General features: G+C 41.9%; 1 protein-coding gene across 1 annotated transcript in view; it reads left to right on the top strand.

Moving 5' to 3' along the window:
• FBN3 (fibrillin 3) overlaps positions 1–21606 on the top strand; it is a 106484-nt gene that overhangs the window by 22093 nt on the left and 62785 nt on the right. Inside the window, exons 5-16 of the mRNA XM_074205012.1 lie at positions 857–1054; positions 1789–1914; positions 2694–2819; positions 3763–3915; positions 4262–4459; positions 5068–5211; positions 5529–5648; positions 6604–6729; positions 8675–8797; positions 18676–18951; positions 19370–19423; positions 20793–20918. Of these exons, the coding sequence (XP_074061113.1) occupies positions 857–1054; positions 1789–1914; positions 2694–2819; positions 3763–3915; positions 4262–4459; positions 5068–5211; positions 5529–5648; positions 6604–6729; positions 8675–8797; positions 18676–18951; positions 19370–19423; positions 20793–20918 (1770 nt within the window). The remainder of the gene's footprint in view (positions 1–856; positions 1055–1788; positions 1915–2693; positions 2820–3762; positions 3916–4261; positions 4460–5067; positions 5212–5528; positions 5649–6603; positions 6730–8674; positions 8798–18675; positions 18952–19369; positions 19424–20792; positions 20919–21606) is intronic.

The following is a 21606-nucleotide window of genomic DNA, read 5'->3' as shown; positions in this document are numbered from 1 at the left end:
TTTTTAAAATCCCTAATTTCAAAAAATGTTAAATATTACTTAGATTTTAGTGAAAATAAAGATGTCATTTCTTTCCCATTCAAGTTCACAGACTCCATAAAACCTAACATAGACCCAGGGTCCCAGGTTAATAACCCCTGAGTCAGATGACCTTTGAAGTCTTTTCCTGTCCACAAGCTATGATCCTATGATCTGTAAAATTGGAATAATGGTTCTAGCTTTTGTGGGAAAGTGTTTTGTAAACCTTAAGTAGCTATTAAAGTTCCCTTTCAGTATTATATAAGCACCTACTGTGTGCCAGTGTGTGTGTGTGTGTGTGTGTGTATTATCCCCATTTCACAGTTGGGGAAACTGAGGCAGGCAGAGCTCATAGAGATAAGAAGTATCTGAGGTCATATTTGAACTCATCTCCTCCTGGCTCCAAGCCCAGAACTTTATTCATGGCACCACCTAACTCTCTCAATGAGCTTTTATTATTTCCCCAAGTTTTTGGTCTGTCTGTCTCTCTCTCTCTCTGTCTCTCTGTCTGTCTGTCTCTCTCTCTCTCTCTCTCTCTCTGTCTCTCTGTCTCTCTACATATATGTATATATATATATATATATGTGTGTGTGTGTGTGTGTGTGTGTATACATATATATATGTATATATATATATATATATATATATATATGAGTAGGGGAAAGGGTTTGGTTCAGGGGCCCCATTGAATGGAGGGAGATAGAGTCAAGTAATTCAAAGGAATTTGGGGCACTTGTACCAAGAGGGAGGGCTGGGACCAGAGTGGCTGAGGAGGAGGGAGGAGCAGGTCAGTCTAGGGACTAAGACTGGAGTTCACCATACCTGCCTTTCCCCACAGACTATCGCACTGGACCTTGCTTCAGTCAGGTCAACAACCAAGTGTGCCAAGGCCAGCTGAGTGGGCTTGTCTGCACCAAGACCATGTGCTGTGCCAGCGTGGGTCGGGCCTGGGGTCATCCCTGCGAGCCATGCCCTGCCCAGCCCCATCCCTGCCGAAGAGGTTTCATTCCGAACATTCGAACTGGGGCCTGTCAAGGTAACAGGGAGGGCAAAAAAAAAAATCACATATTGAAATGACTATGTGGGGAATGGCCAGGGGGATGGTGATGAGAAACTTTGAACCTCTGAGACCACCAGGGCAAATAGCTGGGGAGAAGCTGAGTCCTGTGGGGAAAAGTGTAGCGTAAGCCTCATGGAAAGGAGGCTCATTGGACACTGAGATTTGTGAAATGGGAAGACTCATTGAGGAGACCTTGAAGTCTTTTGTGTGATTAGACTCACCTGAAAGACCTTAGGCCTGGGGGTGTGGGAACAGTAAGAGGGGGCAGGACAACACTCCCTGTTGAAACTGAGATCTTTGAGATATGGGGTATGAGGATGATAGGAGGTTCATGGTAGGTAGGTAGGAATCAGAGTTGTGGAGGATTATGGAATAGGGAGGAGGTGAGGGCCCAAGAGGCTGAATCTGAAAGCTAGTAAAAAGGGGATTTGGATGTATGGATTGTGATGGAACATTGGGTGTCGGTGAAAGGTCCCATTTCGAGACTCTGGGCCAGACTTTGGGGTTACTCTCTATCTCTTTGTATAGATTATAGTGGGGTATTGGGGTACTGTGATAGAGGGCCCCATTTCTAGACTCTGGGTAAGACTTTGGGGTCACTGTCTCTATGTAGACTGTAGTGGAATATTGGGATGCTAGGTGGAGGGTCTCATTTCTAGACTCTGGGACAGACTTTGGGGTCACTCTCCATCTCTCTTTGTCCTTCACAGATGTGGATGAGTGCCGGGCCATCCCAGGCCTGTGTCAAGGCGGGAACTGCATCAACACTGTAGGCTCCTTCGAATGCCGCTGTCCCGCTGGTCACCGGCTGGGTGAGGCCAGCCACAAATGTGAAGGTAGGGGAAACAGGAGGAATGAGACATGCTTGAAGTCAGGGGAACAGGAGCAAAGAGGGAGGATTGATATGGGACACAGAACTATGGAGATAGAATAGGTAGAATTCAAGAACTGAAAGTTCATCAGCATAGAGAATTTCTACTAAGGAAATTCCCTCCACAAATGCAGATTACCACTTTCTCTGAAATGTATGGTCTTTAAATAGTTAAGTGACCTGCCCAAGGTCACAGAGTGAGTATCAGAGTCAGGATCTTCCTAGTTTCAAGGAGTACTCTGTCACACCACACTGCCTTTTCCACTTGGAGTTCTCTATTAAGACACAGCTCCCGTTTTGCCCACATGTTAGTTTACAAAGCAGTTTTCTCATAATAACCTTGTTAAATCAGTGGGGCAAGAATTTTGTCCCCATTTCACAGATGAGAATATTGAGGCCTAGAGAGGGCAAGTCATTCACAGCTAATTGTCAAAGTCCAACCTTGAACCAAGGTCCACTGACTCTAAGTTCAACATTATTCTATCAGGACATTTCTGATATATTGAGCCTGGGCAGAAAAGAAAATAAGGGTGACTTTGAGCAAGTCACTTTACTTCTCTAACCTTTATCTGAGAAATGAAAGGAATAGGCTGTGAACTCCTTCCCACTGTCAGAGGGCTAGAGGGAGACATTTGGACAGTGCTGTTGAAAAGGGAACCATTTTGGATAGGGGGTGGAGGAATGAGAATAGGCTCAGGAGGAGGAGAATATCCCAAGTGGTTCCCTTGCTCCTGCCCTCTTCAGATGTGGATGAGTGCAGCACCATCCCTGGTGTCTGTGAAGGTGGAGAATGTGCCAACACAGTGGGGAGTTATGTCTGCACCTGTCCCCGAGGCTTCATGGCAAGTGCTGATGGTTCTCATTGCCTGGGTAAGATGGCTCACAAGGTCTTGGGGTCCTGGGGTGGTTCAGGACTCTCCTAACTCAGCTGTATTCCCATCCTCAGTCTACAGCCAGGTTACCTTGACCAGTCACCAGAGATCTGCCTAATACTCAGGCACAGAGCCTATGGTACCATCAGAGCAAGGCTTTTTATTCACACTGATTAAGACCTTGAGTGAATGTTTGTCCCTGCTAGGGACTTGTAGTTTCCCAATGCTGTCAAATTTCTCTGTGCTCAAGTCCCTTATTCCTGTAAACTCCAACACCTCAGCTCTGTTCCACTCCCAAACCTGAGGTCTTTTTTCCCTGGTTGTCTTTATTCAGGGCCCAGTGTCAGAACAGGGAGGGCACATATGGTACAGGGTATCAGAGTTGGGAGGATCCTTAGAACAGAGTATCAGAACTGGGAAGGCCCTTAGAATACAGTGGCAGAGCTGAGAGAACCCTTAGAACAGGGAAGTGTCAGAGCAGGGAGGGCTCTTAGAACACAGACTGTCAGAACTGGGAGGGCCCTTAGAATACAGAGTGTCAGAGCTGAGAGGGTCTTTAAAAATCATGATACCAGAGACTTAAGGGACATTAGAATTTGGAATGTCTGAAACAATGTTGTAAAGTTATTTCCCATCTGACCTTCCTGTACCAGGTTTTCTGTTAATCTCACCAATAGGGGTCAGGTACCCCCAGGAAACATTCTGTAGTGTTATTGACCTTCCCAGTTCACCATTCCTCCAATCTGACACTATGATAGTCAGTACCTTTCTTGGTGTGATCCCAAAGCCTTTACCCCAGGCTCCCCCTCCTCTCATTTTGATTAATCTTCTCTTTTCTAAAACAATACCATGAGTAACTGAGTCTTCCTTGAATTCAGATCCTCTCTCCCACTGGTGTCTAGTGTCTCCTCATTCATGGTCTCTATGATTCTATCCTGCAGATCAAAGAATGGGCACCTGCTTCTCTGCATTACTGGGGGGCCGCTGTGCTGGAGAGCTTCCAGGCCAAGCTTCCAAGAGGCAGTGCTGTTGCGAATGGGGCCGATGCTGGGCAGTGGGGTCAACGCCAGAGATGTGCCCCCAAAGGGGCTCTGGTAAGCTGATCTGGGAATAGGGCTATGGTTGGAGTCTTGGGAGGAAAAGAGGGGGAAAAAGAAGAGAATGAGGAAAGGGGAGAAGACAAGGATAAGTGCGTCTCCGCTCTCCCCATACCCCAAAAGGAGAGGAATGAGATTCGTCTCTAACCTTCCCTGTGAAAGATCTTTTCTCTGGCATGGCAACCACCAAGTACAGTGGCCAATGTATGTTCCATCACAGATCCCTGATCCTCCATCACCCCAGCTTCCCCTGTCTACCTGCTCCAAAGAAATCAGGACTCAAAACTCAAACTTTTCTCTTCCTCCACCTCTACCTTGGCCCTTCCCTCTTGTTGCTTTGCAGATGAGTTTCGCCGGCTGTGTGTTGAGGGTCCTCCAGTACTGCCAGCCTATCCCGGTCACTTCCCAGGCCTTCCAGGATTTGGGCCCAATGGCCTGGGCCCTGGCCTTACTGGGCCTGCTCGACATGGTCCCCATGGAACCAATGGACAAGGTGCCCTTCCCAGCCTTCCTGGCCTGGGCCCTGGTAGCTCTAGCATTGGTAAGGAGAAACTGTTCCTCCCCTATCCCTACCACTAATATTACTTCCTTGAGAAGAGCAGATGATTTCTTTGAGAGCTGATCCTGAAGGGAAAATGCTACTTTCCTTCCCTACACTCAACCCTCTTCCCTGTACCCCACCCCCAACTCACTACCTCTCAAGACCATTGACTGGTACTTTACATGAAATTTAGATTTAGGTAGGGGGGGAGCAGGATTAAATTTATTCTACAATTGTGTACGTATAACCTATATCAGAATACTTGCCATCTTAGGGAGGGGAAAGAAAAATGTGGGAGGGAGAAAATTTTACCAAAATGAGTATTGACCTGTTCTGCTTGACCCTAGAGGGCAGAAACTGGGTCAGTAGGAGGAGGGAATTGTAGAGAGGTAGATTTTGATTGGACATAAGGAAAACTTTTCAATAATTAGAGCTGTAAAAAGTGGCCTGAAAGCTAGTGAGTTTTCCATCACTAGAGGTCTACAAGAGAACTTAGATGCACAGGTTGGAATAGACCTCCTTTGAGATCCCTCTCAGTACTAAGATTCTAGATTAAAAAGGGTTAGGGGAAGCTGGTAGCCCCTGTCTTCATGGGTCCCTGCTCCTAGGCACAGCCACGTTGAATCAAACCATTGACATCTGTAAGCATTTCACCAACCTCTGCCTCAATGGACGATGCCTTCCAACCTCATCCAGTTATCGGTGTGAGTGCAACATGGGCTACAAGCAAGACGTACGAGGAGAATGCATCGGTGAGGGCCAAGGCCAGAAATATAGAGAGGGAAGGGGTCACTGAGATGACTGAGGGGGAAGAGAGGAAGCCTAAAGCTCCAGAGGGATCAGAGAGAGGACCCAATGGTTTTGCTAAGACTTCAGAGGAAATTGGGGTAGTAGGAACCTAGATTTCTGTTAAGTTCTGGAATGACTATGATAAGGGGGGGAAGACTTGGATTCCCAGAAAGATCTTATGGGATAATGTAAGACCTGGATTTTTACTTAAAAAAAGATGGGAAAGGGGGGACCTGGGTCAATGGGGATGGATAACTGAGGTTTGGGAATTTCTTCACAGATGTAGATGAGTGCTCCAGCAGCCCCTGTATCCATGGAGACTGTGTTAACACGCCTGGCTCTTATCATTGTAAATGCCAAGAAGGCTTCCAGAGCACCCCCACCAAACAGTCCTGTGTTGGTATGATTCCCCTTGGGGAGGGTGGACAGCTCATCTTTATATCCAAAAGGGGAAAGAGAGCCTAAAATCCTGTGGACAAATCACCCATTTTCTCCAGGCCTTAGTTTCTTCCATGATACCAATAGGTAACTAGATGATTCAGTGAGTAGAATGTTAGACCTGAAATCTGGAAAACCCGAGTTCAAATCCTGCCTCCCACATTTAACTGTATGATCCTGAGCAAGTCACTTAACTTCTTCCAGCCTTAGTTTTCTCACTCATAAAATGGTGCCAATAATAATATCTACCTCTCAGGTTTGTTAGGATCAAATAAATCACCATATGTGAAGCACTCTGTAATCCTTAAAGCATTGTACAAAAGCTAAGTACACTATTATTAATATCTGAATAGAAAGGAGGGGGACTAGAGGGTCTCTAAGGCCCCTTTCAGTTAAAATCCTATTAGTTTGTGGTTTGAAATCTCTAGGACTACTGCATGGTGTAGAAAGAGTAATCCTAGAATCGTCATCAGGAGACCTAGGTTCTGCTACTTATTAGCAGAATTTTATACAGATCATTCAGGGAAAGGAAATTGCTTTTTAAAAATCTAAAGGGGGTGGTTAGATGGCATAGTGGATAGAGCCCTGGAGTCAGGAGTACCTGGGTTCAAATCCGGCCTCAGACACTTAATAATTACCTAGCTGTGTGGTCTTGGGCCAAGCCACTTAATCCCATTTGCCTTGCAAAAGCCTAAAAAAAAATCTAAAGGAAATAATCATAAAATAACTCTTATGATGATAATGATGATGATTACTACTAATACCTTTAAAGACTAAGGTCTATCTACTGTAACATGGGCCCCCTTGACCAGTTTCTCAACTCAATATTCAGGGAGCTTTCTCCACCCCACTCTTCCAATCAGACACCTAGCCCCTACATCCAACCCCCCCCAACTTATAATTCCATATTCCCACAGATATTGATGAGTGTATCATGAATGGCGGGATGTGCCGCCATGGGCGCTGCATTAACACTGAGGGAAGCTTTCAATGCATCTGCAATGCAGGCTTTGAGATCACACCAGATGGAAAGAACTGTGTGGGTAAGTTGACTGTGGAGTGAGGGAAAGAACAAGGCCTGTTCTAGTATTTATAGCCAATGATGGCAGAGGTTCCAAATATTGGTGGATTAATAAGCAATTGTGGGGTTGAGGCTAGGGAAGGAAGCAAAAAATATATGGAGAGGGATCTGAGTAAACAATTCCTTCCACTGTGAGCACCACAAATTCTTCTACAAGATCTCAAGGCCCTTACGATTTGTGTACTGTTATCAAGGATAGAGGAGCAGGACAGCTAGGTGGTGCAGTGGATAGAGTACTGACCCTGGAGTCAGGAGGACCTGAGTTCAAATCTGGTCTCAGACACTTAATATTTACCTAGTTGTGTGGCCTTGGGCAAGCCACTTAACCCCACTGCCTAGCAAAAACAAAAATAAAAGGGTAGGAAAGGCCTCATATGGCCACAGAAAGCCTAATGCAAGAGGCTACTCAGGAAATGATTTGTGAACTTAACAAAAGAATCATATCCACCCAGCCATTCATTTGTCTACCTACTAAGCAAACATAGAGACCCTCTATATAAGATCCTACCTCAGGCTTTGTGGTGTTCAAGATCTAGTTGGTAAACTTGGTTGGTTGGTTCTTGTCCTTCATTGTCAAAGAAGACCAAAATAACATCACTATGTTAGAAACAAGTGACAGTATGTCCAACTGTGGCTGATCAGACCACTATGAACTCTGAATGCTTTACCACAGATTGGGTACAAATAATCTATGTGAACACTGGGAGTTCTCTAAACCTATACATCTCATGTTTCCTTTGAGCTGCTTCAATTCTGCCTTGCTCAGTGAAGGCACTGGCCTTGATATTTCATTGATATAGGGAACCCCCAGATGAGAAAATTCCTTCTAACAATTCAGGTTGCCACTTTCATTGCAAGTAAAAGCTTGCCAGTATCAAATATTAATGGAAACTTAATCATTCAAAAAGATCCCCACAGGCTGCATATTGATTTAATTTTAAAATGTAATGTCATCTATATTTTATTGTATTTTTATTTATCTTGTTAAGTATCTCCCAACCATACATTAATATGGTTAAATGAACCAACCTGAGAGTTTGATAACTGGAGTCTAGAGCACTGAGCAATGAAGTGATTTGCCTTGTGGCTCATAGCTAATTCATGTTGGTTATAGGACTTGAATGCAAGTCTTCTTGGCTTGGAAGTCAGCTGTCCCTCTCTACTAACCACACCCCCTCCCAGTTTATGTTACCGATGAGAATGTAAAGGCAGTGACATGGATTTGGAATCAGAGGACCTAGATAGAGACTAACCTAGTAACTTTGGGCAAATTACTTCATCTCTCTGGACCCTGTCCTTCTAGAATTCAGTCTCCTCAATTGTAAAATGAGGGGATCAGATGAGATGTGTTCTGGGGCCCCTTCCAACTATAAGTCTTTGTTTCTGTGACCCTATGAGTAAGTGCCTAAGACCTCCCCTAATTTCCTTCAATGCCTTATCATGAACAGGAGGGAACAGAACATTCTTGAAGGTGATGCCAGGGGAATTTTAGCTCAGAGCTAATTGGTTCTATACCAATCAGCTCTGTACCGGTCAGTCCTGTCCATTAGCCCAGATGTTTAACATGCTTACATAGACACATACATGTTTAGATACTTATCCTCATATGTTTAGGCATATGTTCTCACTCAAGCATATGGCTTTGTTACTCAGAGTTAAGCCTGGAGCTTCTCCTTTTCCCTTAGAGGTTCATCCAAGCTTCTCTAGTATGCACAGAATCCCCAGAGGGCCACACATGGGCTCCAGAGAAGCAAAGTTCTTGCCCTATAATTGCTAAAGGAGAGGGGATCCAGGAATGCAGACAATCCTGTTGGAGTGGGACCCTTGGTGGGGGGTGGCTCTGTAGATTTGGGGGCTGCTTGAAATACCCACCTGGGTCCAGCCTCTCCCTGTGTCCATCCCCATAGATCACGATGAATGTGCAACCACCACCATGTGTCTCAATGGTGTGTGTCTCAATGAAGCTGGCAGTTTCAAGTGCCTGTGTAAACCTGGCTTCCTACTGGATCCCAGTGGACGCTACTGCGTAGGTGAGTGTGTTTGTGTGTGTGTGTGTGTGTGTGTGTGTGTGTGCAGAGGAACAGGGAGGGGGAGGTTGTGGCTGGGTGAGAGGGGAGAGGAGGGATGATGGAAGGGGAAGGATGCAAGGTTCGAGGGAGGGAAAAAGACAGCAGATGGTGGGGAGGAGCAGGTAGGCAGGAAGAGGATGTGGGAAGGAGAAGAAGGAAGGAAAAAGGATGAAAGGAACAGGGACAGGGAAAGAGAAAGACAGAATGTGGGGGGGAGGAAAAAGGAGATAGAAAGGAATAAGAAAGACAGGGAGAAGAAACAGAAAACAATGAGGATATAGGGTGGGAAGAAGGAAATGTTGTCGAGATCACTGAGGAGAAGGGCACAAGGGTTAAAGGAGGAGGGATGGTGAATGTGAAGGAGGAGGGGAGGGTAACAATCAGGAGGAGAGCAGAGGGAAGGTCTAGCAATGATGGGTAGGGTGAGAAGGCAGAAAAGCCGACATCGCTTTCATAACCAGACCTCAGGTGCCTGCTGGTCAAACACATACTCTGCTCTTTTCTCTTGAACAATAAGGCAGAAACTGTTGAACAAAATTATCTATACTAGGAGATTATCAAGGAAAAAAAGGGCAGATAAGATTTTGCTGATCTTGTGTCATCAAATCCCAGAATTGGGAAGAACCTCAAAGAGCATCTGGTCCAACCCAATTGTGAAAGGAAAAAAAGGCCCTCTTTTTTGGTAACCCAGCTGGCAAGTGGATGTTCTGTCTCTGCTCACAAAGCTCTGAGGCAGCATATCCCACTTTGGACAGCTCTCAAGGTCAGAAAGTTTTTTATATCAAGTCTAGTGGTAGAAGATGACGAGGGAGAGTATTCCAGGGATAGGGAGCAGTCAGAGGGAATGCCCAGAACTGAGCAATGGGAACCAGGATCACTGGATGAAAGAGTATATATGGAAGGGGCAGCGAGGTGGCACAGTAGATAGAGACTGGCCTTGAAGTCAGGAGGACCTGAGTTCAAATTCAACCTCAGACACTTAGCACTCACTTACTAGCTATATACCCATGGGCAAGTTACTTAGCCCTGAATGTCTCTTCAAAAAAAAAGAAAGAAAAGCGTTTATGATGGGGAGTTAAGTTATGAGCAGACTGAAAAAGGAGGACGAGTCTGGGTTTTGCAGGACTGACTGCCAAACAGAGCATTTTGTATTGGATCCAGGAAATGATGGGGAGCCATTAGAGTTTATTAGAAAAATCACTTCAGTGGTTGAATGGTAGGATTAGAGTGGGGAGAGACCTGAGACAGGCAGACCCATCAAGGGATATTGCAATAATCCGGGTGTGGAGTGATGAGGATCTATTCTAGAGAAATGGTGATGTCAGAGAGGAAAAGGGGCATATTTGAGAGATGATTTGCCAAGAAATACCAATGTTTCATAATACTTGAATCCTCCATAGTGGATTGTTGGTGCATCCCATAGAATTGGAAAATCTTATCCTGAAACACTAAAAACTTGATTCTTTCAATTAAATACTGGCTGATATAATATATGTTTACAATTATAAATTGGTTTAAGTCCATATGACATTTTAATAGAATGTCTTGACTACTTGTGCCTTGGGGAATTTATTAATCATATGAAAAAATTGTAAAACTCATTCCTTCAAAACGTCCCTAAGTCAAACTCAAAAAGAATTTCTGGCAACAAAGATCTATCTGCTTTTACATTCTCTACATAGGAAATCTTGCCTGTCAGACTTTCTAACTCTTTCATCTTTGAATTTGAATTTTGGAAATCCTTGACCCAGAGAAAGTTTCTGAAACTATCTTGGCCTGGGTAAGAGGGCCCCTAGGAAGTAGACAAACTTCTGTAGAGTAGTCTGGATCACTCCACTAGAAATAATTGCATTGCATGTCTAACTTTAAGTCATGAATGTTAGTGTCCATTGACTTGAAAACAGGATTCTTTTCAATGTCCTGGAGTGCCTCTTATTGGACATTCAGAATATAGCAACTATGCAGATACAGCTAATAGCAATAAAATTGAAAGCATGCATGCATACATGCATGCATTCATTCATTCTTTCAAGAAGGGTGATTACTCCACCCTGTTTTCACCGCTGCCATCCTAATTCTAACACTTATCAATTTATATCTTCATTTTTGCAACAGTTGCATGATTGATTTCCCTGACTTTGCCCCCTCTGATCTACCCACAATGAAAAGGAAGTGATTGATTCTTTCTCAATTGTAACTTATTGGAGCCAAAGTTTACTCTGTTGCTGATCTCTGAATCAAGTGTCATCTGTCTCTCCTTCACTTTCTGAACCATGAACAAGCAGAAATGGTGCTCATATGCAGACCAGCCTAGCTAAGTATCCCATCACCAAGAGATATAGGAAGTTCTCATTCCAACCATGTCATTTCACAGAAGGGAAAACTGAGATTCAAAGCAATTAGTGAGTTAATAGAAACAGAAGATGGCTTTTTAGCTGACTAGCTATATGGTCAGATGATAGAGAATTTCTTTCTTCATCATACCCCAAGGGACAACCTTCATCGACCTCACATATGGTATCTTTATAAACAAGACAGGCAAGAGGCTGAGCTGGATAAGAATAAAGATAGATAAATTTGGAGTTTGCTCAATGACCTGATCCAAAGACAAGTGATTCATGAGTTATTATTATTTGCGGGGGGGGGGGGGTGGACATTTTGACTACTTAGGGACATTTTGAAGGAATAAGTTTTACAATTTTTTCATATGATTAATAAATTCCCCAAGGCCCAAGTAGTCAAGACACTCTGTGCCACCTAGCTGCCCTAATTCATGGCTTTATTTTAAAAAATCAGTGAAGACAACTAAGTGGTGCAGTGGATAGAGCACCAACCCTGGAGTCAGGAGGACCTAAGTTCAAATTTGACCTCAGACACTTAATACTTACTTAGCTGTGTATCCTTGGGCAAGTCACTTAACCCCATTGCTTTGCCAAAAACCCCAAAAAACAAAAACAAAAAAATCAAATAAAATTTGTGTCAAATATACAGTAAGCAGGGAAGGTATGGCTAGAAAGAAGTTGTTCTGAAAATGATCTAGATGGCTTAGCAGACCCAAAGCACATTATGTAAGTCAACAGCATGATAATGTAACCAAGAAAGCTATTATGATTATGATTTTTACTTAACCATATCATTCTTAAACTGCTTTAAAAGAGTATACAAACTTAAGAAAATTATATTCTTCTGTTCTACCTGGTCAGATCATATCTGTGGTACTAAAGTATGTTCTAAGGACCACATTAGGATGGATAGTGATAGGCTGGAGTGTATACAAAAAAAAGTAATTGAAACAGCAATGGGTCTTGAGATCATTCAAGTACACAACTCAGGAGATTGATTCTAGGAGGTAACCCTGGATCTTCTTCTATTCCCTTAATGGTTTATCCAAGTATTTTTAGCATGCAGAGAATCCCCAGAGAGCCATGAGAAACATAATTTCAGAGAAACAAAATCCTTGCCTACCAATTGTTACGGAGAGATGATTCAGGACTGTAGGTAACCCAATTGAAGTGGGACCCTTGGTGGGGGTGGGTGGTCTGGGGCTGCTTCAAATACCCACCTGGGTCCAACCTTTCCCTTTTTCCATCCCCATTGACCCACAAAGTCAAAAGAGGCTTTGTTGAAGGAACTGGGAATATTTAGCCTGCAAAAGAAAAAATCAAAAACCTGAAAAGAGATATGAGAGCACTCTTCCAATAGTTGGTGTAAGACTTGTGGTTGGCACCAGCACACAGAACTGGGAGAAATGAATGAAATTTGTAAGGATACATTTCAGGAGGCTGTGGTCTCTCACTGAAAGTATATGAGCAGGGGAGGCTAGGTGGTGCATAGGGGCTGCTAGGTGGTGCAGTGGATAAAGCACTGGCCTTGGAGTCAGGAGTACCTGGGTTCAAATCCAGTCTCAGACACTTAATAATTACCTAGCTGTGTGGCCTTGGGCAAGCCACTTAACCCCATTTGCCTTGAAAAAACCTAAAAAAAAAAAGAAAGATATGAGCGGGGTGGCTAGGTGGTGTAGTGGATAAAGCACTGGCCTTGGAGTCAGGAGTACCTGGGTTCAAATCTGGTCTCAGACACTTAATAATTACCTAGCTGTGTGGCTTTGGGCAAGCCACTTAATCCCATTTGTCTTGCAAAAATCCTAAAAAGAACAACAAAAAAAACCCCAAGGAAGTATATAAGCAAAGACTAAAGAACTTCATAAACATTGATTATTTGAGTACTACTATTTTTCCACTGGCAAATGAAAGGTAAAAGATAGTCCCTGCCCTCCATGACCTTACAGTTTAATAGGGAATATAATATGCAGTCAGCTATGTACAAAGCAAGCTCCAGGCAGGATAAATAACAGATAATTAAGATGGGGAGACTGGGCCACTTTTTAAGTGTTCAGAGAAATCTTAGCTAAGTGCCAGCTGATTTTTTTTCTTTTATTTCATTTAATATTTTGAACTCTATCAACTCCATGAGCATCTCTGTATGCTTCATAAACCAGGGGGAAAAAATTCCTTCACACAGCTGTTAAGTTACACCCCCTCCAAGTAGATCAAAAATTCAACATATTAATTTTTTTTGTTTTGGCTTTTGCTAGGTGACTTGTCCAAGGTCACACAGCTAGGTAATTATTAAGTGTCTGAGGTCACATTTGAACTCAGGTTCTCCTTACCCAAGACAAGTGCTTTATCCACTGTGCCATCTAGCTGCCCCTCAACATATTCTTTTCAAAATTGTTCTGCTTGTCTGTATTTCCTTTTAATCTATTCTGCCCTATGTATTTTTTAATTTTTCTATGACTCTTTTTTCTTTTTTTTCCACATTGATAATCTTAATACTAGCCACCTTTTTTTTTCTCTGCAACCTTCCTATGCCTTTCACCCCATAGAAAATATCAAATACTACTAGTAAGGCAAAATAAATCACCAAATTGGTCATATCCAATCTTTTTTAAAGACAAGAGGAGAGATGGCCAGCATCTTACCAAACCTTGGCAATCGAGGCTGGTCATTTAATTGACTAAATTCTTCCCATTTTCTTTAGTGATTTTTCTTCACTATGTTATTGTTATATTGTTATATAAATTATTCTCTAGGTACTGCTTATCTCAAACTGTAGATCTACCATCTAACATCTAACAATTTACAATAATTACAATTGCTTGATTGATCTCCCTGACTTTTTTCCTCTTTTCCACAAACAATGAGAGGGAAGTGATTGTTCTTTCTCAATTGTAACTCCTCCTTGGAGTCCCAAGTTTATATTTGTTGCTGATTTCTGAACTGTGTCTGCCAACTCTTCACTTTCCAAACCAAGAACAAAGTCTTATGACACAATAATATTTCAATACATTTGTATGCCATAAGTTTTTCAGCCTTTCCTTAATTGATGGGCAGCCCTCATAGTTTTCAGTTCTTTTCCACTAGGCAGCTAGATGGTACAGTCGATAAAGTACTGACCTTGAAGACAGGAGGATAGGAATTAGAATTCAGCCTCAAACATTTGCCACTTATGAGCTTTGTGACCTTGGACAAGTCACTTAACCCTGATTGTCTCCCATCTGGGGAGACAATTGTCCTGATTCATATCTGGCCACTGGATCCATATAACTTTAGAGGAAAAAGTGGGACTGGTGACTTAATACAGCAACCCCTAGCTCAAATCTAATTCATATGCTTGTCATGATATCACCTCCCTGATGTCATGGTCTTCTTCAAGAATAAAGGACAAACATCATCTTTCCCACTCCAAAAATAATTGCTATAAATATTTTTGAAACATATGGATCCTTTTCCTCTTTCTCTGACCTTTTTGAAGTATATACCCAATCTTGGCATGATTGTGTCAAAGAACTTGTACCATTTAGTGACTTTTGGAACATAATTCCAAGTTTGCTTTTCTGAATTGCTAGTCAAGTTCACTGCTCTCCCAACAGTGTATTAATGTCTATTTTTTTCTCAGTTCCTCCAACAATTTTATTTTTCTCTTTTTATCATCTTTGCCAATCTGAGAGATGGGAAATGGGATCTTAGGATTGTTCCAGTTTTTAATTCTATAATTATTAGTAATTTGCAATATTTTTTCATATGATGGTTGTTAGTTCAATTTTTTTTGTCCTTTGAGATATACCTTTTTAATATCTTTTGATGATACAAAAGTTTCTTATCTAGAGAATATCAGAGTTTTATCAGGGCTTCCTCCCAACCAATTTATTGTTTACCTTATAATTTTAATAGCATTAATTTTTTGTGATAAAACATAAATATTATGTAATCAAAATTGTACATTTCATCCTTTGGTGTGCTATCTTTTGTTTTGACATGAACTCTTCCCCTATAAATGGATGTGATAGGTATTTTATTCTGTGATCCTCTAATTTATGATTTTTAAATTTTTAAATTTAAATTTTATATTTTCAAAATGCAATTTTGAATGGAATTTATCTTGATATCTGGCATGAGGTGTTTATCTAAACCTAATTTCTGTCAGACTGCTTTTCAAATTTCCCAGAAGATTTTTATTATATAGTAAGTCTTAGTCCTAGAAGATAGGATCTTTGGATTTATTGAACATGCTGCTTTAATGTTTATTTGTTTCTGTTTTCTGTATTATCAGGCCAGAGTATGAGAATTCTAATCATACAAAAGATTTCAGTGATTGGCATTTGGCTCTGAGGGGCTAGTGTTCTCTACCCTTCCCTGCTAAAAGTTATAGGGAAAGGCACCTCATGAAGCAGATAGCATCAGAAACTAAGTTTCACTGTCTCTCCTGGGAGTATGAACTGATGCACTTTTTATAGTCCCCATTAATGGCAGGGAAGAGGAGAAATTAAAGGAGAATTTGAGCACTGGTTTAACATGATCTACTGTTTGAATTCTCTATCCTTTAAGCAGTATCAAATAGTTTTAGTAATTATTGCTTTATAATATAGTTTGAGATCTAGTCCTGATAGACTTCATTCTGTTATCCCCCACTTTTTTCCTTATTTCTCCTGCCTGAGATGAGCTTTTATCCCCTCAATATAATTTTTTTGTTTTTCTATTTCTATAATTAATTCATTGATAGTTTAATTGGTGTGACACTAAATTAGTAAAGGGACTTAGATATTATTATTTTCATTATTTAGGTACCAAAAATGAGCAATTAATATCTCTTTAACTGCTCAAATCTATCTATATTTCTATAGGGAGTGTTTTATAGTTGTATCCATATGCCTTCTCAATATTAAACAGACTACCAAATATTTTATATGTTCTGTGATTATTTTTAACTAAATATTTCTTTCTATCTCATCCTGATGGGCTTTATAGTAATATACAGGAAAAACTGATGAGTTATGTTATTTCATCTGTTAATTGTTTCAATTAATTTTTAATTGACTCTCTAGAGTTTTCTTAGTAGGCTATCATATCACCTGTAAAAAAGTGATAGTTTTGATCATTTCACTATATTCTACCTTTGTTAGACTATATTGAAATACTAAACCCCATTCAGGGATGCTTACTGACATAGGTTGGCTTCAATGACTTCTGAGATCTCCTCCAATTAGAAACTCTTTGCCGTGTGGAGGAATTTGAGGAATGAGAGTTTTATTTAATTTAGTGGAGAAGTCAAGGAAAGTTTCAAGGAGATACTGGCACTGGGCCTTGCAGATGAACCTTGAAGGAAAGAATGGACTTTAAAAGAAGAGGTTGGTGGGAAAATCCTTTCCACTATTGGAAGATGATATGAACAAAGAGATGCAGGGAAAGCAGATAGTGAGAATGGAGGGATCATAAATGTATCAATTTATAAGTGATGATTAAGTGCCAATTATTTGAAAGGCACTGTGCATAGAGATATCAAAAAAAATGAAACAATTCTCACTTTCAAAGGAACTTTTATTTTATCAATGTGCATATATTGTATGTGCAGAATAAATAAATACCAGAATTAATTAGGAAAGGATTCATATAGAAAATAGTGCTTAAATCAAAGGAGGGATTCTTTGAGTCATAGGTATAACCAGGAAAAAAGGCATAACAGGGTCAGAAGATAGTATTGTATGAGAAGAAAAGCAAGAAGGTCTATGTTGTTAGATCATAAAGTATGTGAGGGGGGAGTAAAATACAACTATAAATGCTAAACAGATTTTATATTTGATCCTGGAGATAATAGGGAGCCACCGAATTTATTGAATAGGAGAATACTCAGAAGCATACAACCTTGACTTAAGCCTAATCACCTCAGATGTCCAATCTGTTGTCAAAACATGTTCTTTCTACTTTTACAGCATCTCTCCTGTATAGCCAGCACCCTCATACAAGCCCCCATCACCTTTTGCCTGAGCTATCACAATGAATTTCTAAATCTCTTAGTTTTGACTAGGTTCTTCAAACACAATGGCATTAATACATTTTGAGTTGAGAGTGGAAAACTTCTAGCCTCTGGAAGTGTTCATCCAGGATGCTATGTATCTCCAACATCCCTGGAAGATTTGGTTCTGTGTTGCTATTTCTATAAGTCAGATACATATAATGACTGAACTAGAATGGAACATTGGAAGGGGGTATTTAATCTGGACAGTCTTGTGGAAAAGAGATTAAACGTGTTCCATTTGCAGGAGAAATAGCAGCAATGGAGATAGATCCTAGAGAGGCATCTTCTAGCTCAGTAGGAAAAAACTTACTATCAAAAGCAATTGTAGGGGCAGCTAGGTGGCACAGTGGATAGAGCACCAATTCTGGAGTCAGGAGTACTTGAGTTCAAATCTGGCCTCAGACACTTAATGATTACCTAGCTGTGTGGCCTTGGGCAAGTCACTTAACCCCATTGCCTTGGGGAAAAAAAAGCAAATGGAGCTGTGTTGTTGAAGGTAGTGAAATCATCTTCAGAGTTCTTTAGAAAAAAACTGGATGACCACATACTCTGAAATTCATATAAGGTTCATATAAGATAACAGGTTAGACCTTGTATAGACCTTGGTGCAAGGGGTTGAGGGAGGAAGGACAGGGAAGCAGGAGAAAGGTTCAGAAAGAAGAGAAAGGTAAAGGAGCCTTAAGGAGAAGAAGGAAGAGTAGAAATGGAAGTAGCATAGAGTAAGGAAAGAGGAGGTGGGAGTGTGAGAAGATGGGAAAGGAAAGGAGGGAAGCAAAATGGAAGGGACAGGAGGTAGGAAAGAAAGGAGGGGAGATATGGAAGAGTCAAAACAGAATAAAAATGGTGGGAACATGGGAGGAAGGAGGACCAGGAAGCAAGAAGGAATTTGGAAAAAAGAAGAACTAGGAAGAAGGGGTCAGTAAGGAAGGAGGGAAATTAGAGTAGAATCTATAGGACAGGGAAAACAGGAAAGGAAGGGAGATATGGAGAGGCCAAAATAGAATGAAGATGGTGGGGACATGGAAGGAAGGAGGGACAGAGAAGATAGAAAGAATTAAGAAAGAGAAAAACTAAGGAGATGAGGGGGGTTAATAAAGAAAGAGGTAAATTAGAGAGGAAGGATCAGGGCAGGGAAGACAGAAAAGGAGAGGAGATATGGAGAGTCCCCACAATAGTGGGGACATGGGAGGAAGGAGGGATAGTAAAGAAAGATAAGGAGTGAAGAAATGGAAGGCCAAAATAAGAATGAAGATGGCGGGGACATGGAAGGGAGGAGGGGTGGGGAAAGGAAGAGGCACAGGATGGAAGCAGAGCAGGTGAGGATCCTTTGGCATTGCTCTTGAGTTAGCTTTACCCTATTCATCCTACCCTTCTTCTGGCCTGAGCCCCATTCCTGCCCTTCTCTGTCTTCTTCTCTTGCCCTATGCAACCACAGGGGAGGTCTCTCAATTGCAAGCCCTCTCTGCCCTGTCCTTTCCCTACAGACATCGATGAGTGTGAGACACCAGGCATCTGTATGAATGGGTGGTGTATCAACACAGAAGGTTCCTTCCGCTGCGAGTGTGTGGGTGGTCTGGCCATTGGAGCCGATGGTCGGGTCTGTGTGGACACTCACATGCGAAGCACCTGCTATGGGGCCATCAAGAAGGGCACCTGTGCCCGGCCATTTCCTGGGGCTGTCACGAAGTCTGAATGCTGTTGCACCAGCCCTGACCATGGCTTTGGAGAGCCCTGCCAGCCCTGCCCATCCAAGAACTCTGGTCAGACTCTGCCTTCTCTACCCTCATGACCCTTGCTAATTCTAGCCCTGCCTCCAGCCCCTAGAGTCCTCAGAGGCTGATATTGATTTGGGATGTTCCTGGTGCCATCTATGACTCCAGACACCCTGGGGTGGGGTGACTTTCTTTCATATGGGCTAAACTCTCTAATAGGAGAACTTTGATTGGGGGGGGGGGGAACTATTTGCTGGAAGGGAGTTTACTATTCTGAGGACAGTCATTCCCCTAGGGATTTTGCTATCTAGAGGTTCCTCCAAGGGCTGCTCACACTCTGGAAGAGATTATTGTCTCAGGGTGTAGAAAAGAAAAAAGCATGGTTTTTATAGGTAAGCCTGTGGTCAGATCAGTGGGCTAGAACCTAGGTCCCTGTCCCTCTTCCCTTTTTTCTTCTCTTCTCCAGATGAATTCCAGGCTCTCTGCAGTAGTGGCCTTGGCATAACAGCAGATGGCAGAGGTGAGTGTAAGCTAACCAGGAACCCCAAAGTCGAGAGTGTGTAGGATTGTGATCCTGCCTGGATCTAGTCTAAACCAGATGGAGTGGGTGAAAAGTCCTGAAGTAAGGCCAAGTCCTTAAAGAAAGGACAGGATCTCTTCCCTCTGTGCTGAATGGCGGGGGAAATGCCATTAGTAAGAATAGGCTACAGCTGCTGCCAAATCCTTCTTCCCTGTATGAAATGTGCAAAATTCCCAAATTTGAAACTTGAAAAGAAATAAAATATTAAAAACACAAACACACCCAATGGCTTCTTCTTGGAGCTATTTTCTCATCTAACCATAGTAGAATTGTTCATGGAAAGAAGAAATATTAGGTTCAAAAATCTGACTTTGCCACTGATCCCTAGGTGAATAAGTCTAAAAGTCTACAAGCTACAAAGTAAGGGGGCAACTAGTTGGCACAGTGAATAGAGCACTGGCCCTGGAGTCAGGAGGACCTGAGTTCAAATCAGGCCTCAGACACTAAATAATTACCTGTGTGACCTTGAGCAAGTCACTTAACCCTATTGCCTTGCAGAAAACAAAAAATAAAAATAAAAAAATTACAAAGTGATGAAGTTGACTGAGGGTAAGGACTGAAAGAGTTATTTAACCTCTGAAATAGTTCCTCTACTTTTTTTTACAAGGAGAAGGATAGTATTTGGTGATAACAGTATTAGTTACTGAATAGTTTCCTGTTAGTTCTTTCTCAAGCTTTAGAATAAGACTCAAAAGAGATGAGCAGAACCAAAAGACCATTGTACACCTAACAGCAACATGGGGTGATAATCAACCTTAATGGACTTGCTCATTTCATTAGTGTAATAATCAGGGACAATTTTAGAGTATCCGATGGAGAATACCATCTGTATCCAAAGAAAGAACTGGACATTTAAACAAAGACCAAAGACTATTACCTTCAATTTTTTTTAAAAAAAGTTATCTTATGCTTTATGTAATTTTTCTATCTCTTATATTTTATTTTTTTCCTTAAAGATGTGATTTTTCTCTCAACATTCAATTTTGAACAATGTATACCATGGAAACAATGTAAAGACTATCAGACTGCTTTCTGGGGCAGGGGGGAAGCAAGACTTGGGGAAAAATTGTAAAATTCAAAAGATTACAAATAATGATAGTAAAAACCACTGTTGTATATAATTGGAAAAACAAATAAAATGTTTTTATTAAAAAACACACACACACACAAAGAATAAGACTCAGGGCAGAAAGGGGAATATTACAGGAAATATGCCAAGTGTGGAGGTAGAGGGGAAGACATGGGAGTGGGGGGGGGGGAAGGACTTGGGTGGCTTTTAAATAATAAATGTGCTTCTTTGCTACCCCAGATATCAATGAATGTGCCTTGAACCCTGACATATGCCCCAATGGTGTATGTGAGAACCTTCGGGGCAGCTACCGATGCATCTGCCACCTGGGTTATGAGGCTGATCCTCCTGGCAAGGAATGTGTGGGTATGTAAAAGCTTGAGTTAGCACTGCTCAGCATCCCCATCCTTCATGCCACTCCATTGTCCCCTAGCTCCCCAGTATTCTTGCCTTCTGTTAACCTTTCCTCCCCATTCTGATACTCTCCTGTTCAGTTCTATTTTCTTCATTCATCTGTTTCCCTTTCCATCCCCCTTCATTTTTCCATCCCCTAGTGCTCATTTCTCCTTCTAGCCTTCTCTTCCTCTGTCTCACAGTCCCCCAACCCCTTAAGGTGCAATAGGAGTATTAGTTAACCAGTTATTATTCTCTTTCAAGTTTTAGAATAGAGGTGGCTAGGTGGTGCAGTGGGTAGAGCACCAGCCCTGGAGTCAGGAGACCTGAGTTCAAATTCGACCTCAGACACTTAATAATTACCTAGCCGTGTGGCCTTGGGCAAGCCACTTAACCCCACTGCCTTGCAAAAACTAAAAAAAAAAAAAATAGTTTTAGAATAAGACTCAGGGAAATCTTAATCTCTGTTGTGCCATTTCCCAGGCCTCTTCCTGTCCACCCACCACACTCTCCATTTCCCTTTTTCCCCATACTCCATCATCTCACTGTCCCTACCCCACTTTCCTTGGTTCCTATTGTCTCTCTCTCTCTCTATGTTTCTGTCTCTCTGTCTTTGACTCTCTTTCTGTCTTATCTCTGTCTCTTTCTGTCTCTGTCTGGC

Source organism: Macrotis lagotis, chromosome X (assembly GCF_037893015.1).
Source record: "Macrotis lagotis isolate mMagLag1 chromosome X, bilby.v1.9.chrom.fasta, whole genome shotgun sequence".
Classification (NCBI taxonomy): Eukaryota; Metazoa; Chordata; class Mammalia; order Peramelemorphia; family Peramelidae; genus Macrotis; species Macrotis lagotis.
This window is presented reverse-complemented; position numbering and strand designations above follow the sequence as displayed.